The sequence below is a fragment of the Alosa sapidissima genome, chromosome 12 (assembly GCF_018492685.1).
Source record: "Alosa sapidissima isolate fAloSap1 chromosome 12, fAloSap1.pri, whole genome shotgun sequence".
Taxonomy (NCBI): domain Eukaryota; kingdom Metazoa; phylum Chordata; class Actinopteri; order Clupeiformes; family Clupeidae; genus Alosa; species Alosa sapidissima.
Genome location: NC_055968.1, coordinates 37,772,983 through 37,792,918, shown reverse-complemented (window position 1 = coordinate 37,792,918; position 19,936 = coordinate 37,772,983). Strand labels below are relative to the sequence as shown.

At 46.4% G+C, this 19,936-nt stretch overlaps 1 protein-coding gene across 5 annotated transcripts in view; it reads right to left on the bottom strand.

Moving 5' to 3' along the window:
- LOC121677505 (phosphatidylinositol 3-kinase regulatory subunit beta-like) overlaps positions 1–19,936 on the bottom strand; it is an 88,222-nt gene that overhangs the window by 20,302 nt on the left and 47,984 nt on the right. For 4 of the 5 annotated variants that reach the window (XM_042056246.1, XM_042056245.1, XM_042056247.1 and 1 more), the window contains 5 exons: positions 19,362–19,461; positions 18,394–18,492; positions 14,269–14,449; positions 11,588–11,713; positions 9,216–9,358 (listed from right to left, as the gene is read on the bottom strand). In XM_042056246.1, the coding sequence (XP_041912180.1) occupies positions 9,216–9,358; positions 11,588–11,713; positions 14,269–14,449; positions 18,394–18,492; positions 19,362–19,461 (649 nt within the window). Of the gene's footprint in view, positions 1–9,215; positions 9,359–11,587; positions 11,714–14,268; positions 14,450–14,796; positions 14,804–18,393; positions 18,493–19,361; positions 19,462–19,936 lie in introns of those variants that run through there. The other variant, XM_042056249.1, reaches the window with a different exon arrangement.

The following is a 19,936-nucleotide window of genomic DNA, read 5'->3' as shown; positions in this document are numbered from 1 at the left end:
ATTAACCACCTTAGTCCAGACTACTGAAGTTTGGAAACTATCATGGTCCAAACTTACAAAGTACTATGTAAGTACGACAGTTTTGGGAAACAGTCGTAACTTACATGTTGGTTAGTTGAACGATGCATCCTGTTAGTAAAAGGCTAACCTCCGTAGTTGTACGGGAAACGCACCCCAGATCAGCTTGTAGGCCATTAGAAATCTGTTTATTTTATTATATATAGTCTGCTAAAGTCTGTAGTGAAGTCTGTGTAGGGTTTTCCAGCTCTTTTACGAGGCACCCTGCTCACTTGAGACCTCTGCCGCTTGTTGCAGCGTCGTTGCAGCGTTACTGGAAAAATACAAAAAAAAAATTAAAGTCGCGTGATGCCGCGTGATCCCGCGCGCGGACCGCGAGGGAAGCTGGCCAAGTCGAAGCACTGCCCACTGTACTGTACTATTGAAATGAGCTAAATGTTCTATGTTGTACTATCGGAATGAGCTAAATGTTCTATGTTGTACTATTGAAACTAGATAAAATCCTTTCACTGAGAACAATAATGTTCTATGTTGTACTATTGAAATGAGCTAAATGGGTAACACTTTATTTTAATGTGTCGCTGTTACAGTGTACCTACCTTATTAGGTACAGTGGTACAACCTGTGTAACAACATGTACTATCAGGTACTATCATTGTACTTGCATTATGTATTTGTGGGTACCTACATATAGTTGTTACATTGTAATACTGAGTGCTTTTACAAAACTTTGCCAATTTGCCTAAATTTTCATCAGAGGCAAAGAGCTGACCTGAGACCTGCTGGATGGGGTAAATCTGGTCATGATAGATTTGATAGACAAACCATTCTTAGCTCCAGTCAAGGCCTTATTGTCTTCAGTGTACATGTAACAGCTGTGCTGCTACAACCTTGTTACTCTTTGATACAGTGGAATAAACCTATTAAGTGTACCAGTTAATTACTTACATGTACATATGACATGTATGTTGTGTCTTTGATGTAGTGAATTAGTAGACCTGTTCCAAGACATTGAAGACATAACATACATGTCATATGTACATGTAAGTAATTAACTGGTACACTTAATAGGTTTATTCCACTGTACCAGAGTAACAAGGTTGTAGCAGCACAGCTGTTACATGTACACTGAAGACAATGAGGCCTTGACTGGAGCTAAGCATGCTTTGTATATCAAATCTATCATGACCAGATTTACCCCATCCAGCAGGTCTCAGGTCAGCTCTTTGCCTCTGATGAAAATTTAGGCAAATTGGCAAAGTTTTGTAAAAGCACTCAGTATTACAGTGTAACAACTATATGTAGGTACCCACAAATACATAATGCAAGTACAATGATAGTACCTGATAGTACATGTTGTTACACAGGTTGTACCACTGTACCTAATTAGGTAGGTACACTGTAACAACGACACATTAAAATAAAGTGTTACCGCTAAATGTTCTATGTTGTACTATTGAAATTAGATCATTGAACTGTGCTTTTCACGCACGCAGCCTTTCTTTGCCCTACCCCTCTCTCTCTCTCAACAGACGCAGCCTTTCCTTGCCCTACCCCTCTCTCTCTCTCAACAGACGCAGCCTTTCCTTGCCCTACCCCTCTCTCTCTCTCAACAGACGCAGCCTTTCCTTGCCCTACCCCTCTCTCTCTCTCAACAGACGCAGCCTTTCCTTGCCCTACCCCTCTCTCTCTCTCAACAGACGCAGCCTTTCCTTGCCCTACCCCTCTCTCTCTCTCAACAGACGCAGCCTTTCTTTGCCCTACCTCTCTCTCTCAACAGACGCAACCTTTCCTTGCCCTACCCCTCGCTCTCTCTCTCAACAGACGCAGCCTTTCCTTGCCCTACCCCTCTCTCTCTCAACAGACGCAACCTTTCCTTGCCCTACCCCTCTCTCTCTCAACAGACGCAGCCTTTCCTTGCCCTACCCCTCTCTCTCTCTCTCAACAGACGCAGCCTTTCCTTGCCCTACCCCTCTCTCTCTCTCTCAACAGACGCAGCCTTTCCTTGCCCTACCCCTCTCTCTCTCTCAACAGACGCAGCCTTTCCTTGCCCTACCCCTCTCTCTCTCTCAACAGACGCAGCCTTTCCTTGCCCTACCCCTCTCTCTCTTGTAACGGACCCGCCGCCCCTCTGTATGTTCATTCAACAATACTTATAAAACAATACTTACTTATAAAAAAAAATAATTAAAAATGTTTAAAAAGTGGGGCAGCCATGGCCTACTGGTTAGCACTTCGGACTTGTAACCGGAGGGTTGCCGGTTCGAACCCCGACCAGTAGGCATGGCTGAAGTGCCCTTGAGCAAGGCACCTAACCCCTCAGCGCCGCTGTTGTTGCAGGCAGCTCACTGCGCCGGGATTAGTGTGTGCTTCACCTCACTGTGTGTACACTGTGTGCTGAGTGTGTTTCACTAATTCACGGATTGGCATAAATGCAGATACCAAATTTCCCTCACGGGATCAAAAGAGTATATATACTTATACTTATACTATATCAAAACATTAACATGTTGAAGAGTTGGTGTTCAAGTTCAAGAGTTGGCACACAGAAGCATTGCATAGAAGACGACGGGCTAAATCTATCTATAAATTGCAGGAACGTCTGTCTGTCAAACTACGGGCACGAGTAAGTGCAGTGCCACGTTTGACGTTGTTTGGATAAGAAATGTTATAGATATCGTTAAATATATCGGTAGAGTAAGTGCAGTGCCTAGTTTGACGTTGTTTGGATAAGAAATGCAAAAGATATCGGTAAATATATTGGTAAAAGAAACATTGGCTTTCACCACTCTACTGTAGCCACTCCCCTTCTCACTCACACATGGGGTTTGGCACGTGACTCGTTTCCAATACGGCACCGGTGCAAACGGTAGTAACGACATCGAATAACAACGTGGATTTCGGTGCCTCATTTCCATGCCACTTAAATCTGCACTTTCACTGCACGTCATGCGCCATGTCTAACGTCATGCGAAATCTCTCACGTCATGCACCATCTCTAACGTCATGCACCATCTCTAACGTCTTGCTCTGACAGCACCACTTCCAGATACAGTTAGCTAACATAAACACTAGATGTGTAAGCTTAAAGCAGAGCTTGCGTGACAGGGGGTAGCCTATGTTAGCACATAGTTGCTATTAATATGCCTTATTTTAATTAATTTAACAATTAAACTTTGAACTTCAACTTTATACTGCGCTGGGAATCTAAACACTTCAACACCGGCATATGTAGCATGTTTAAAACTATTACATGTTATGGGGGAAAACATCACAAAGGTGCAAAGGTTTTGAGAGATACAATCTTTGTCCAAACGGCACAGCAGTTACTCTGGAAAGGGTTGAAGTAGCCTGACCTACGGTTTTGGCATAATCTGTCATTCCAATGCGTGCCTCTGGTTGTAATATTGACGAGATGAGTGAGCAATCCGCAATTATTAAATTTGGTTACTTGAACCACAATTCAACATCTTCAACTTTAATGAAATTTTGACATCATGCCATACAAAATTTTTACTCCAGTTCCTAGTCTTAAAGTATTCATGGATTTCATCAGGTCCCTTTCCACAGGTGTATAAAATCAAGCACCTTGATTATCAATGCAGACTGCATGGTGCTTGATTAATACACCTGTGGAAAGGGACCTGATGAAACCCATGAATTGTTCAGAAAAGAAGTTTGGTAGACAAGTGTGTGCTAGACTGCTCCTATAGCCAACAATCCCCACTCTACCCTTTGGGAATTTAACTGTTGAATATGATACTTGGGTGTTAAATGTAGGTAAATCATGAAAATCTACTTTTTGGTCGGTTGGTCTCCATGCAGTTGGTCTTCTGAAAGTGTCTCTCTCAGCTGTGGTCTCGTCCCCATCACTAACACATACACACGCCTACACACACACACACACACACTACCTCTCATCATCAGACAAACACATACACACACACACACACTACCTCTCATCATCAGACAAACACACATACACGCTTACACACACACACTACCTCTCATCATCAGACAAACACATACACCAAACGCCTACACACACACACACACACACACACACACACACTACCTCTCATCATCAGACAAACACACATACACGCTTACACACACACACTACCTCTCATCATCAGACAAACACATACACCAAACGCCTACACACACACACACACACACACACACACACTACCTCTCATCATCGGACAAATACACATACACGCTTACACACACACACACTACTTCTCATCATCAGACAGACACATACACACACACACACACGCCTACACACACACACACACACACTACCTCTCAACATCAGACAAACACATACACACACAAGCACACACTACCTCTCATCATCGGACAAATACACATACACGCTTACACACACACACACTACTTCTCAACATCAGACAGACACATACACACACACACACACGCCTACACACACACACACACACACTACCTCTCAACATCAGACAAACACATACACCAAACGCCTACACACACACACACACACACAGACGCCTACACACACACACACAACCTCTCAACATCAGACAAACACATACACCAAACGCCTACACACACACACACACGCGCCTACACACACACACACACACACTTCCTCTCAACATCAGACAAACACATACACCAAACGCCTACACACACACACGTCTACACACACACACACACACACACACACACTACCTCTCAACATCAGACAAACACATACACCAAACGCCTACACACACACACACACACACATACATACACACGCCTACACACATACACACGTCTACACACACACACACTACCTCTCATCATCGGACAAATACACATACACGCTTACACACACACACACACTACCTCTCATCATCGGACAAATACACATACACGCTTACACACACACACACACTACTTCTCATCATCAGACAAACACATACACTCACACACACGCCTACACACACACACACACACACACTACCTCTCATCATCAGACAAACACATACACACACAAGCACACACTACCTCTCATCATCGGACAAATACACATACACGCTTAAACACACACACACTACTTCTCATCATCAGACAGACACATACACACACACACACACACGCCTACACACACACACACACACATTACCTCTCATCATCAGACAAACACATACACACACAAGCACACACTACCTCTCATCATCGGACAAATACACATACACGCTTACACACACACACACTACTTCTCATCATCAGACAGACACATACATACACACACACACGCCTACACACACACACACACACACACTACCTCTCAACATCAGACAAACACATACACCAAACGCCTATACACACACACACACAGACGCCTACACACACACACACAACCTCTCAACATCAGACAAACACATACACCAAACGCCTACACACACACACACACACACGCCTACACACACACACACACACACTTCCTCTCAACATCAGACAAACACATACACCAAACGCCTACACACACACACACGTCTACACACACACACACACACACACACACTACCTCTCAACATCAGACAAACACATACACCAAACGCCTACACACACACACACACACACGCCTACAAACACACACACAACCTCTCAACATCAGACAAACACATACACCAAACGCCTACACACACACACACACACGCCTACACACACACACACACACACACACACACACACACACACTTCCTCTCAACATCAGACAAACACATACACCAAACGCCTACACACACACACACATACATACACACGCCTACACACATACACATGCCTACACACACACACCCACACTTCCTCTCAACATCAGACAAACACATACGCAAACCAAGCCAAGAAGGCTGATTCTGATTTTGATAATATGATCTGCACAAAAGATAAACTTAGGTAAACAACGATGTCAATATTGTTGTCAACGTCTTAACCCAGATTGGAACTCTTGTCCAGGGGACTGGTGACTGCTGTGCAACGGCGGCTGTCATCTGCCGGCCTTAACGCAATGCGCCACAGAAGTATGTGCAGGTGCCCGTTCACGTGCTACTAAACGTCATTAACCACCAGACTACTGAAGTTTGGAAACTATCATGGTCCAAACTTACAGTACTATGTAAGTACGACAGTTTTGGGAAACAGTCGTAACTTACATGTTGGTTAGTTGAACAATGCATCGTGTTAGTAAAAAGCTAACCTCCGTAGTTGTAGGCTACGGGAAACGCACCCCAGATCAGCTTGTAGGCCATTAGCAATCTGTTTATTTTATTTTATGAAGACTATACAGTAGATCACTTGCCACATTCTCACTTTCAATAGACACATGCAATAGCCATTGGTCAAGTATTGAGTATAAAGCAATTAAGATAGTAGCCTATACAAAAAGTACTTCATACTATCATAAAAATTCGTTAAAACGAATAGCATTTTGCAACTTGACAAAACACTGGATTAAATATCGTAGGCACAGGAGAAAACTTGTACATCCATTGGCCCATTGGGAGATCACATGCCAGTTGCCTCTCCCTTCAGTGCTATGACTCTGTTGATGACTTTGTACAAATGGTCTATGTATTTATTGCAACGTTCGGCTGTGAGTTTGTTTAGCTAAAAAAAACTCTATTGCAGATATCAATGCGTCTTTGTTCATGGGTTTGGCCTCACAGCAGAGGATTAGACAACTATGACCCACGTTTTGGTTTCGTATATTAATTTGCCCTACTTATTGACTGCAATGTAGTCAATTGACTGCTTGACAGGTTATTTTTATTTTTCTGTACAATAAACAAATACATCTGCTTTATGCCGCAGAATTACACACTTGGCCAGCCTATAGAACGGGCACATTTTGGAGAGAATAGAGAATGTATGCACGCAAGAATCTGTAGGCCATTTGTGGCTGGTTACCACCAGCAAACAATGTTTAATGCATTAACTCAAGACGTCGTCAAGACGTTTTCTAAACAATACAAACAGAAAGGATGCAGCAGACAGCAAATGTAGAAGAGTAATTTCCAGTGGAAGAACAAAATGCTGAATGAAGCCCAAAGATATGAAGGCATATCTGGCAAGTTGTTATTTTTTGAAGACTTAAATGGTTGGGCTATATAGGCCTAGTTTGCAAGAAGGAGACATAACGCGTGAGCATGCCACACTATCCACAGCTGTGGTAGCGGGGGGTAGGAGGATTACTGTTAGCGCAGGATTTATATAAAATTCTTCAACAGAAGGCCTGCCTCGAATGCAGGCTTGCCCAAAAAAAAAGGCCTGTGGTTTGCGCAGCCTACAGTAAGAAGGTCTTAGTGAGTTAGGAGTCCTCTCGACTTCTTTTAAGATGTCGCAGAGGTGGAAAGTTGCGTTCGTTTGGGGCAGGGCCAGATTAACAATTCATTGACCCTTGGGATTAAATGTCTGATTGTCCCCCCTGCCCCCCAGCCAACGTGAAGATTTTTCTTGCCATTTAAGGCACTAGCGCATCTGTGAGGCCAAGCCTCACCAAGTAGCCCGTTTGTTTACAACTAACATTACATTTAATTAAACTGCTTATAGGCTATGCCGAAATAGTTTCAACATTTTGAATATCAGTGTCGGGTGAATTAGGAAATGTTCTCAAAGTAGCCTTATGGCTGAAAGCTGCTTGGGATACTCCCTGTCAAGCAATATAACCATACAAACGCACGGCCTGCTCACTCATTGTTTCAAAAAGAGTAATGCTCGCAGGGCCAGCCAAACTATGAAAAAAAGTTCGACTTATAGTCCGGAAAATACGGTATCTTCTTTCAGTTAATTCAAAAGTTTCCAAAAATTTAAAAACAGATGACATGATGCGCGTCACTGACATAATAATATAGCCTAGATAATCCAATATATTCGAATACATGTGTTTATTTTAGAGGGGATATTCGAACGTCATTTTTGAGCAATTTTGACAGCCCTAGTCCACTGTAGGCTACGCCAATCGTCTATTAACACCTTCCACCTAACCCCGGTGAGTGGGGGTCACTGTAATGCGTGTGAAATAGCACTATTGAGTAGCCTATGCGAAATAGCCTTAAAATCGTTCCGGTGTTGTGTGCCTTCTGGTTTCTCCACCTACTGGTTTCCTTGCACGTGCATGCGCTGCAGCAGTTGTCAGACATTCACAAACAAGTTGTTTTAGGCGGTTTGAAGTTGCTTTTCATACGCCATGAGCGCTCGGCTACATTACAGCCACTCGGACAAAAGACATGTAAAAAATATATGTTTTGAAAACTAGCATTAAACTGGATTCGATCCCGCAAAAGCAACACACGCGTGACTCTCCAGCCTGATTCCCTACTCTTTGAGCCAACTAATACCTGGCTGTTATGTGATACAATTAACTATTGTAGGCTACCATCAATTAATAACGTAGGCAACACCCAGGTAACATGTTGTCCAGGCTATCTGAAACAAGTGGTTGCCCTTCATCTACAACAACTGGTTACCTTGGGCTGCTACGGTCGTCAGTGCACTGTGCACAGTAGGCCTATGCTACTCTTTGTGGTTGATCAACTAAAAATAAAAGATGTATTTGGTGATGACGTTATTGTAGGCCTAGTAGACCTAAATTCTGAGAAATTAAATGGTATGAGAAACGATCTACATAGCGCACCAGACCGCAATGTCTTCAAGGGTTGAATGAAGGGAGTTTTCAAAAATTAGCGTATTTTTCAAGTCAATAAACATTTTTAATTTTCGAATGTCTTTGTCAGGGAACATCTGACTTTTAAAAACCATAGGCCTGGTAGTCGCTCAGACAAGGAGTTATAAGATAAAGGCAATACCATTTGTGTCACCTAATGCAGTTCAGTGAATTAGCAAGATACCATCAGAAGGCAACAATCATAAAGCACAGTGCGCGCGCGCGCTCTCTCCCCTGCGCATAAAGCTGTCTGTTATAGACGTTCTATGAGGTACCAGTGTTTAGCTGTGTCACAAAACAATAAGCTTTGTCAGACTACTTTTAAAAGAGACACCCTGCTCACAAGAGACATCTGCCGGTTGTTTGTGTTGTTGCAGCGTCGTTGTAGTGTCACTGGAAAAATACAAATTAAAGTCGCGTGATCCCGCGCGCGGACCGCGAGGGAAGCTGGCCAAATCGAAGCACTGCCCACTGTATGTGTGCGTGTGTGTGTGTACCGCACCTCTGCACCTCCTGGTCGTTGCCCTCTTTGCTGAACTTGTCCATGTACTCTCCCCCATAGCGTTCCTGCGTCTCAAACTGCTCCTCGAAGATCCTGATGGTCTCGTTGAACGCCTCGATGGCTGTTCGCTTCATCTGCAGCTCCTGAGACATGGGACACACACACTCATTTAAAACAGCAGTGTGTGTGTGTGTTTTTGCTATGTTCATGTTTTACATTATCTCAGTGAAGCTTATAGGCTCCATAAACTATTATAAATCAGTGTTTACGCACGCTTTACTTGTGTGAGTGTGAATAAGTGAGCATGTGCTTTTACCTGAGAGGTGTGTGTGAGCGTGTGTGAGTGTGTGAGCGTGATTGAGTGTATGACGATGTGTGAGAGTGTGAGTGTGTGTGAGGGTGTGTGAGTGAGTGAGTGAGCGCGTGTGTGAGCGTGTGTGAGTGTGTGTGAGCGTGTGACAATGTGTGAGAGTGTGTGTGTGAGCGTATGAGTGTGTGAGCGTGTGTGAATGTGTGTGAGTGTGTGTGATTGCGTGTGAGCGTGTGTTTTTACCTGAGAGGTGAGTGTGTGTGAGTGTGTGTGAATGTGTGAGCGTATGAGTGTGTGTTTTTACCTGAGAGGCAGGTGTGAGTGTGTGTGAGCGTGTGTTTTTACCTGAGAGGTGAGTGTGTGTGAGTGTGTGTGAATGTGTGAGCGTATGAGTGTGTGTGAGTGTGTGTTTTTACCTGAGAGGTGTGTGTAAGCGTGTGTTTTTACCTGAGAGGTGTGTGTGAGCGTGTGTGGGTGTGTGTGAGCGTGTGTTTTTACCTGAGAGGTGTGTGTGAGTGTGTGTGAGTGTGTGTTTTTACCTGAGAGGTGTGTGTGAGTGTGTGTGAGTGTGTGTTTTTACCTGAGAGGTGTGTGTGAGCGTGTGTTTTTACCTGAAAGGTGTGTGTGAATGTGTGTAAATGTGTGAGCGTATGAATGTGTGTGAGCGTGTGTTTTTACCTGAGAGGTGTGTGTGTGAGTGTGTGTGAGTGTGTGTTTTTACCTGAGAGGTGTGTGTGAGCGTGTGTTTTTACCTGAAAGGTGTGTGTGAATGTGTGTAAATGTGTGAGCGTATGAGTGTGTGTTTTTACCTGAGAGGTGTGTGTGAGCGTGTGTGAGTGTGTGTGAGCGTGTGTTTTTACCTAAGAGGTGTGTGTGAGCGTGTGTTTTTACCTAAGAGGTGTGTGTGAGCGTGTGTTTTTACCTAAGAGGTGTGTGTGAGCGTGTGTTTTTACCTGAGAGGTGTGTGTGAGTGTGTGTAAATGTGTGAGCGTATGAATGTGTGTGAGCGTGTGTTTTTACCTAAGAGGTGTGTGTGAGCGTGTGTTTTTACCTGAGAGGTGAGTGTGTGTGTGAATGTGTGAGCGTATGAGTGTGTGTGTGAGCGTGTGCTTTTACCTTAGAGGTGTGTGTGAGCGTGTGATTTTACCTTAGAGGTGTGTGTGTGATCATGTGTGAGTGTGTGTGAATGTGTGTTTTAGATAGATAGATAGATAGATAGATAGATAGATAGATAGATAGATAGATAGATAGATAGATACTTTATTGATCCTCAAGGGGAAATTCAAGATTTCAAGAAAAAAAAAAATATTACCTGAGAGGTGTGTGTGTGAGCGTGTGTTTTTACCTGAGAGGTGTGTGTGTGAGTGTGTGTGAGTGTGTTTTTTTACCTGAGAGGTGTGTGTGAGTGTGTGTGAGTGTGTGTAAATGTGTGAGCGTATGAGTGTGTGTTTTTACCTGAGAGGTGTGTGTGTGAGTGTGTGTGAGTGTGTTTTTTTACCTGAGAGGTGTGTGTGTGAGCGTATGAGTGTGTGTTTTTACCTGAGAGGTGTGTGTGTGGGTGTGTGTGAGTGTGTGTTTTTACCTGAGAGGTGTGTGTGTGAGCGTATGAGTGTGTGTTTTTACCTGAGAGGTGTGTGTGTGAGTGTGTGTGAGTGTGTGTTTTTACCTGAGAGGTGTGTGTGTGAGTGTGTGTGAGTGTGTTTTTACCTGAGAGGTGTGTGTGTGAGTGTGTGTGAGTGTGTTTTTACCTGAGAGGTGTGTGTGTGAGTGTGTGTGAGCGTGTGTGAGCGTGTGTTTTTACCTGAGAGGTGTGTGTGTGAGCGTGTGTGAGCGTGTGTTTTTTACCTGAGAGGTGCGTGTGTGTGAGCGTGTGTGAGCGTGTGTTTTTACCTGAGAGGTGTGTGTGTGAGTGTGTGTGAGCGTGTGTTTTTACCTGAGAGGTGTGTGTGTGAGTGTGTGTGAGTGTGTGTTTTTACCTGAGAGGTGCGTGTGTGAGTGTGTGTGAGTGTGTGTTTTTACCTGAGAGGTGTGTGTGTGAGTGTGTGTGAGTGTGTGTTTTTACCTGAGAGGTGCGTGTGTATTCCTCATATAGAGTGTCGTAATCTCGGCTCTTCTCCTGGTACTGCTCATGATAAACTCTGAGCTGCTCTCCGACCGCCTCTATGGTGTCCTCCTTCACCAGAGAATCCTGTCAGAGAACCAGAGGAGGCACATGAGAGGAGAGATGTGAGAGGAGGAGGGATGTGAGAGGAGGAGAGATGAGGAGGAGGAGGAGAGATGTGAGAGGAGGAGGGATGTGAGAGGAGGAGAGATGAGGAGGAGGAGGGATGTGAGAGGAGGAGAGATGAGGAGGAGGAGGAGAGATGTGAGAGGAGGAGGGATGTGAGAGGAGGAGGGATGAGGAGGAGGAGGGATGTGAGAGGAGGAGAGATGAGGAGGAGGAGGGATGTGAGAGGAGGAGAGATGTGAGAGGAGGAGAGATGAGGAGGAGGAGGGATGTGAGAGGAGGAGAGATGTGAGAGGAGGAGAGATGTGAGAGGAGGAGGAGGGATGTGAGAGGAGGAGAGATGTGAGAGGAGGAGAGATGTGAGAGGAGGAGAGATGAGGAGGAGGAGAGATGTGAGAGGAGGAGGGATGTGAGAGGAGGAGAGATGAGGAGGAGGAGGAGAGATGTGAGAGGAGGAGGGATGTGAGAGGAGGAGAGATGAGGAGGAGGAGGGATGTGAGAGGAGGAGAGATGTGAGAGGAGGAGAGATGAGGAGGAGGAGGGATGTGAGAGGAGGAGAGATGTGAGAGGAGGAGAGATGTGAGAGGAGGAGGAGGGATGTGAGAGGAGGAGGAGGGATGTGAGAGGAGGAGGGATGAGGAGGAGAGATGTGAGAGGAGGAGAGATGAGGAGGAGGAGAGATGTGAGAGGAGGAGGAGGGATGTGAGAGGAGGAGAGATGTGAGAGGAGGAGAGATGTGAGAGGAGGAGGAGGGATGTGAGAGGAGGAGGAGGGATGTGAGAGGAGGAGGGATGAGGAGGAGAGATGTGAGAGGAGGAGGAGGGATGTGAGAGGAGGAGGAGGGATGTGAGAGGAGGAGGGATGAGGAGGAGAGATGTGAGAGGAGGAGAGATGTGAGAGGAGGAGGAGGGATGTGAGAGGAGGAGAGATGTGAGAGGAGGAGAGATGTGAGAGGAGGAGGGATGTGAGAGGAGGAGAGATGAGGAGGAGGAGAGATGAGGAGGAGGAGAGATGAGGAGGAGGAGGGATGTGAGAGGAGGAGATATGTGAGAGGAGGAGAGATGTGAGAGGAGGAGGAGGGATGTGAGAGGAGGAGGGATGAGGAGGAGGGATGTGAGAGGAGGAGAGATGTGAGAGGAGAGATGTGAGAGGAGGAGGAGGGATGTGAGAGGAGGAGGAGAGATGTGAGAGGAGGAGGGATGTGAGAGGAGGAGGAGGGATGAGGAGGAGGAGGGATGTGAGAGGAGGAGGGATGAGGAGGAGGGATGTGAGAGGAGGAGGAGAGATGTGAGAGGAGGAGAGATGTGAGAGGAGGAGAGATGTGAGAGGAGGAGGAGAGATGTGAGAGGAGGAGGAGAGATGTGAGAGGAGGAGAGATGTGAGAGGAGGAGGAGAGATGTGAGAGGAGGAGGAGAGATGTGAGAGGAGGAGAGATGTGAGAGGAGGAGAGATGAGGAGGAGGGATGTGAGAGGAGGAGGAGAGATGTGAGAGGAGGAGGGATGAGGAGGAGAGATGTGAGAGGAGGAGGGATGAGGAGGAGGAGAGATGTGAGAGGAGGAGAGATGTGAGAGGAGGAGGGATGTGAGAGGAGGAGGAGGGATGAGGAGGAGGGATGTGAGAGGAGGAGGAGAGATGTGAGAGGAGGAGGGAGGAGGAGGAGGAGAGATGTGAGAGGAGGAGGAGGGATGTGAGAGGAGGAGGGAGGAGGAGGAGGAGAGATGTGAGAGGAGGAGGAGGGATGTGAGAGGAGGAGGGATGTGAGAGGAGGAGGAGAGATGTGAGAGGAGGAGGAAGGAGGAGGAGGAGAGATGTGAGAGGAGGAGGAGGGATGAGGAGGAGGAGGGATGTGAGAGGAGGAGGGAGGAGGAGGAGGAGAGATGTGAGAGGAGGAGGAGGGATGTGAGAGGAGGAGGGATGTGAGAGGAGGAGGGATGTGAGAGGAGGAGGAGAGATGTGAGAGGAGGAGAGATGAGGAGGAGGAGAGATGTGAGAGGAGGAGGAGGGATGAGGAGGAGGAGGGATGTGAGAGGAGGAGGAGAGATGTGAGAGGAGGAGGAGGGATGTGAGAGGAGGAGAGATGTGAGAGGAGGAGAGATGTGAGAGGAGGAGGAGGGATGTGAGAGGAGGAGAGATGAGGAGGAGGAGAGATGTGAGAGGAGGAGGAGGGATGAGGAGGAGGAGGGATGTGAGAGGAGGAGGAGAGATGTGAGAGGAGGAGGAGAGATGTGAGAGGAGGAGGAGAGATGCTTAAAGGAAGTTTGATTTATACAGGCAGAAACAAAAGATTCCAGGTTCCAGGTTAATATTCCATCCAGCTTACATACAAAGTGTAAGCACTTGTGTGTATATATGTGTGTGTGTGTGTGTGTGTGTGTGTGTGTGTGTATGTGTGTGTGTTTGTGTGTATATGTGTATGTGCGTGTGTGTGCGTATGTGTGTGTGTGTGTGTGGGTGTGTACGTATGTATGTGTGTGTGTGTGTGTGTATATGTGTATGTTTGTGTGTGTGTGTGTACCTGCTGGTGTTTGGAGACTGGGTAGAGTAGTCGAGTGTCCAGTTTGCTGTTGTACTGGGCGAGGGACTCGTGGTGGTAGTGCTGGATCAGCTCCACCACTGAGGAGAAGGTCAGGGGTTCGGAGAAACCATAGCGACCCCCCCTCTGGAAGATCTTTATCAGGCGCTTGCTGCCTCCCTTCCTGGAAGAGATCAATCAAAACTGGTATGTGCGTGGCTCTGAGAATAAATGTGTGTGTGTGTGTGTGTGTGTGTGTGTGTGTACCTGAGTGTGAGCGTGTGTGTGTGTGTGTGTGTGTACCTGAGTGTGAGTGTGTGTGTGTGTGTGTGTGTGTGTACCTGAGTGTGAGTGTGTGTGTGTGTACCTGAGTGTGAGTGTGTGTGTGTACCTGAGTGTGTGAGTGTGTGTGTGTGTGTGTACCTGAGTGTGAGTGTGTGTGTGTGTACCTGAGTGTGAGTGTGTGTGTGTACCTGAGTGTGTGAGTGTGTGTGTGTGTGTGTACCTGAGTGTGAGTGTGTGTGTGTGTACCTGAGTGTGAGTGTGTGTGTGTACCTGAGTGTGTGAGTGTGTGTGTGTGTGTGTACCTGAGTGTGAGTGTGTGTGTGTGTACCTGAGTGTGAGTGTGTGTGTGTACCTGAGTGTGTGAGTGTGTGTGTGTGTGTGTACCTGAGTGTGAGTGTGTGTGTGTGTACCTGAGTGTGTGTGTGTGTGTGTGTGTGTGTGTGTGTACCTGAGTGTGAGTGTGTGTGTGTGTACCTGAGTGTGAGTGTGTGTGTGTGTACCTGAGTGTGTGTGTGTGTGTGTGTGTGTGTGTACCTGAGTGTGAGTGTGTGTGTGTGTACCTGAGTGTGTGTGTGTGTGTGTGTGTGTGTGTACCTGAGTGTGAGTGTGTGTGTGTGTACCTGAGTGTGTGTGTGTGTGTGTGTGTGTGTGTGTGTACCTGAGTGTGAGTGTGTGTGTGTGTACCTGAGTGTGTGAGTGTGTGTGTGTGTGTGTACCTGAGTGTGAGTGTGTGTGTGTGTACCTGAGTGTGAGTGTGTGTGTGTACCTGAGTGTGTGAGTGTGTGTGTGTGTGTGTACCTGAGTGTGAGTGTGTGTGTGTGTGTGTGTGTACCTGAGTGTGTGTGTGTGTGTGTGTGTGTGTACCTGAGTGTGAGTGTGTGTGTGTGTACCTGAGTGTGTGTGTGTGTGTGTACCTGAGTGTGTGAGTGTGTGTGTGTGTGTGTGTACCTGAGTGTGAGTGTGTGTGTGTGTGTGTACCTGAGTGTGAGTGTGTGTGTGTGTGTGTGTACCTGAGTGTGAGTGTGTGTGTGTGTGTGTACCTGAGTGTGAGTGTGTGTGTGTGTACCTGAGTGTGTGAGTGTGAGTGTGTGTGTGTGTACCTGAGTGTGAGTGTGTGTGTGTACCTGAGTGTGTGAGTGTGTGTGTGTGTGTGTACCTGAGTGTGAGTGTGTGTGTGTACCTGAGTGTGTGAGTGTGTGTGTGTGTGTGTACCTGAGTGTGAGTGTGTGTGTGTGTGTGTGTGTACCTGAGTGTGAGTGTGTGTGTGTGTGTGTGTGTACCTGAGTGTGTGAGTGTGTGTGTGTGTGTGTCTGTACCTGAGTGTGTGTGTGTGTGTGTGTGTACCTGAGTGTGAGTGTGTGTGTGTACCTGAGTGTGTGTGTGTGTGTGTGTACCTGAGTGTGTGTGTGTGTGTGTGTACCTGAGTGTGAGTGTGTGTGTGTACCTGAGTGTGTGTGTGTGTGTGTGTACCTGAGTGTGAGTGTGTGAGTGTGTGTGTGTACCTGAGTGTGTGAGTGTGTGTGTGTGTGTGTACCTGAGTGTGAGTGTGTGTGTGTGTGTGTGTACCTGAGTGTGTGTGTGTGTGTGTGTGTGTGTGTACCTGAGTGTGAGTGTGTGTGTGTGTGTGTGTACCTGAGTGTGAGTGTGTGTGTGTGTACCTGAGTGTGTGAGTGTGTGTGTGTGTGTGTGTACCTGAGTGTGTGTGTGTGTGTGTGTACCTGAGTGTGAGTGTGTGTGTGTACCTGAGTGTGTGAGTGTGTGTGTGTGTGTGTGTACCTGAGTGTGTGTGTGTGTGTGTACCTGAGTGTGAGTGTGTGTGTGTGTACCTGAGTGTGAGTGTGTGTGTGTGTACCTGAGTGTGAGTGTGAGTGTGTGTGTGTGTACCTGAGTGTGAGTGTGTGTGTGTACCTGAGTGTGTGAGTGTGTGTGTGTGTGTGTACCTGAGTGTGAGTGTGTGTGTGTGTGTGTACCTGAGTGTGAGTGTGTGTGTGTGTACCTGAGTGTGAGTGTGTGTGTGTGTACCTGAGTGTGAGTGTGTGTGTGTGTGTGTGTGTACCTGAGTGTGAGTGTGTGTGTGTGTGTGTGTGTGTACTATCCAGCTCCAGCTATCACACATGTGATCAATGCCTCGCTAACCTCCGGCACATTTCCAACAGCGTTCAAAATGGCCCGGGTAACACCGTTACTTAAGAAAGCTTCTCTCAACCCTGCTCAAGTCAAGAACTACCGCCCTGTCTCACTACTGCCTTTCCTATCCAAAGGCATTGAACGAGCAGTCTCCAAACAGGTCTCTGACTTCCTTTCACAGAACAACCTTCTGGATCCAAATCAGTCTGGGTTCAAAAGCGGCCACTCTACCGAAACGGCTCTGCTGTCTGTAACAGAAGCCTTAAAAGAAGCCAGGGCGACCGCTCGGTCATCAGTACTCATTCTGCTTGACTTATCGGCTGCCTTTGACACGGTTAATCACCGTATCCTTCTCTCTATACTCGCTGACATGGGAATCTCCGGTTCTGCTCTCTCCTGGTTTGAATCCTACCTCACAGGACGCTCGTTTAACGTATCATGGCTTGGTCAGCTATCCGCACCTCACCATCTCACCACAGGGGTCCCCCAGGGCTCAGTGCTGGGCCCCCTCCTCTTTGCTATCTACACCACCTCCTTGGGACAGATTATCCGTTCGCACGGCTTCTCATACCACTGCTATGCAGACGACACACAGCTCTATCTGTCCTTTCCACCTGACGACCCCCTGGTTTCAGCACGGATCTCGGATTGCCTTTCAGACATAGCTACATGGATGAAGGCACACCACCTCCAGCTGAACCTCTCAAAGACTGAACTGCTGGTCATCCCAGCTAAACCTACCATACACCACGACATCAACATCAAATTTGACTCCCTGTCTGTTTCACCGACCAGGACTGCAAGAAATCTAGGAGTTGTTCTTGACAACCAACTAAACTTCTCAGATCATGTTGCCTCAGTCGCCCGGTCATGCCGTTTTGCACTCTACAACATACGGAAAATCAGGACTTACTTGACTCAAGATGCTACCCAACTTCTGGTTCAGGCAATAGTCATCTCACGACTCGACTACTGCAATGCCCTCCTGACAGGTCTCCCAGCCTGCGCAGTGAAACCACTTCAGATGATCCAGAACGCGGCGGCGCGCCTGGTCTACAACCAACCCAAAAGGGCACATGTTACCCCGCTGCTCATCCAGCTACACTGGCTACCTATGGCGGCCCGCATCAAATTCAAGTCTCTAACGCTTGCCTACAAAGTAGTCTCCGGTTCTGCTCCCACCTACTTGAATGCCCTCATACAGACTTACACTACCTCCAGACCGCTGCGCTCCTCTGACGAACGACGTCTAGCTCTACCACCGGTACGCTCAAGCCAATCCAAACTTTTCTCATCTGTTGTTCCTCGTTGGTGGAACACACTGCCAGTTCCTACAAGGGCAGCGACATCCTTTTCCACTTTCAAAAAAATCCTGAAGACCCAGCTCTTTAGAGAACATCTACTCTCATAGCAACACTTACAACAAGTCTTACTGATCCTAGCACTCACCAGCCGTTTTAAACTGACAAGTAACTGTTAAAAACAGCACTCACCGACGCACTTATTCTTACTGTACTCTAATGTTTTTTTTAAACTGTCCTAAAATTGTGAGAATTGTTCTAAAAACTTACTGTTTACCATGTTGTTAGTCGCTTTGGTTAAAAAGCGTCAGCCAAATGTAATGTAATGTAATGTAATGTACCTGAGTGAGTGTGTGTGTGTGTGTGTGTGTGTGTGTGTACCTGAGTGTGTGAGTGTGTGTGTGTGTGTGTGTACCTGAGTGTGAGTGTGTACTCCCCCTGTACTTTACTGGAGGCATCTCGCACTAGGAAGGTTCCATCTGGCATATCCCGCATCTTTTCATTCACCTCCTCCCTGAAACACACACACACACACACACACACAAACACACACTCTATAAACACATATATTAATACACACAAACACACACTCTATAAACACATATATTAATACACACAAACACACTCTATAAACACATATATTAATACACACAAACACACTCTATAAACACATATATTAATACACACAAACACACTCTATAAATACACATATTAATACACACACACACACTGCAATACACACACTGAAATAGCTGGAACATACCGAAATACACATGAACACATTAACTCATTGAGTGCCAAAAACTTAATATTATGTTTTTCCTTCCCATGCGTTGAGTGCCAAAAACGTAATATTACGTTTTTAGCTTTTTTTAATTACGAAACTAGACACTCTAACACACCTTATGTGTGATTTTGGGAACTCTGTGATGAATGGAAATGAAATATATGACGATCGAAAACTTATGAAAATGCACAATCTGGACATTTTATCTGGACATTTTATCATAACTCGGTTGCCGCTTTGGGTCGAATCAGTGACGTATGCACATCAGCTCAAAACCAGGCCATTTTCGTGGGTCTATCACTAGGGGACAGTCTCGCCAGGTCTCGCTGATCTCGCCGGAAAGTTTACAGGCAACACTTCATATTTCATGAAAGACGTTATATCTCCATTTCTAGAAAAAAAATACACGGTTTGCACCCACCGAGAGCTTAAAGTCTCACCTTTTAAACGAGCCATTGTATGTGTTCATAGCTATAACACAGAATATGCTGTGGCTGTACAAAAATCATCAACAATGGTCTAGATTGCTGGCACTCTAGGACAAAGCTTCCGAAAACAGCTTGGCATTCAATGAGTTAAGACACACACACACACACCTGGAAATGTCTCCCCAGTACCACTCGGCGTCGGCTGGCTTGCTGTCGCTATCGGTTACGGAGGGCATCCGGGCAGGTTTGGAGGGTTTGGGTGGCAAAGCTGGCACATGGAGACAAGTGGGCAGACCAATCACATGGAGACAAGTGGGCAGACCAATCACATGGAGACAAGTGGGCAGACCAATCACATGAGACAAGTGGGCAGACCAATCACATGAGAGAAGAGAAGTGGGCAGACTAATCAGATACATTCAGGGCAATAAAAACACGCATCAACAGAATCTACTGTACATAGGAAACCAATGTGAACGCACCATCACAATCTACATAGGAAACCAATGTGAACGGATGCAGAGACTTTTAGTTATCTGCATTAGCTTGGTCTCTGGGTATAAAGGTATAAAGCTGCATTCACGTTGCTGACAGTTCACAGGCAGAGTTCAAAACCTTTCTTTTAGAAAACTCTGTGTGCACAAACAATGTTCTCAATGCTGGAGTTCATGTGTAGAGACCCTGGTGATACTTTGAGCAAAGTTTCATGTTGTGTCGAGCCTTCTTAGTGTTTTAAAAATCCT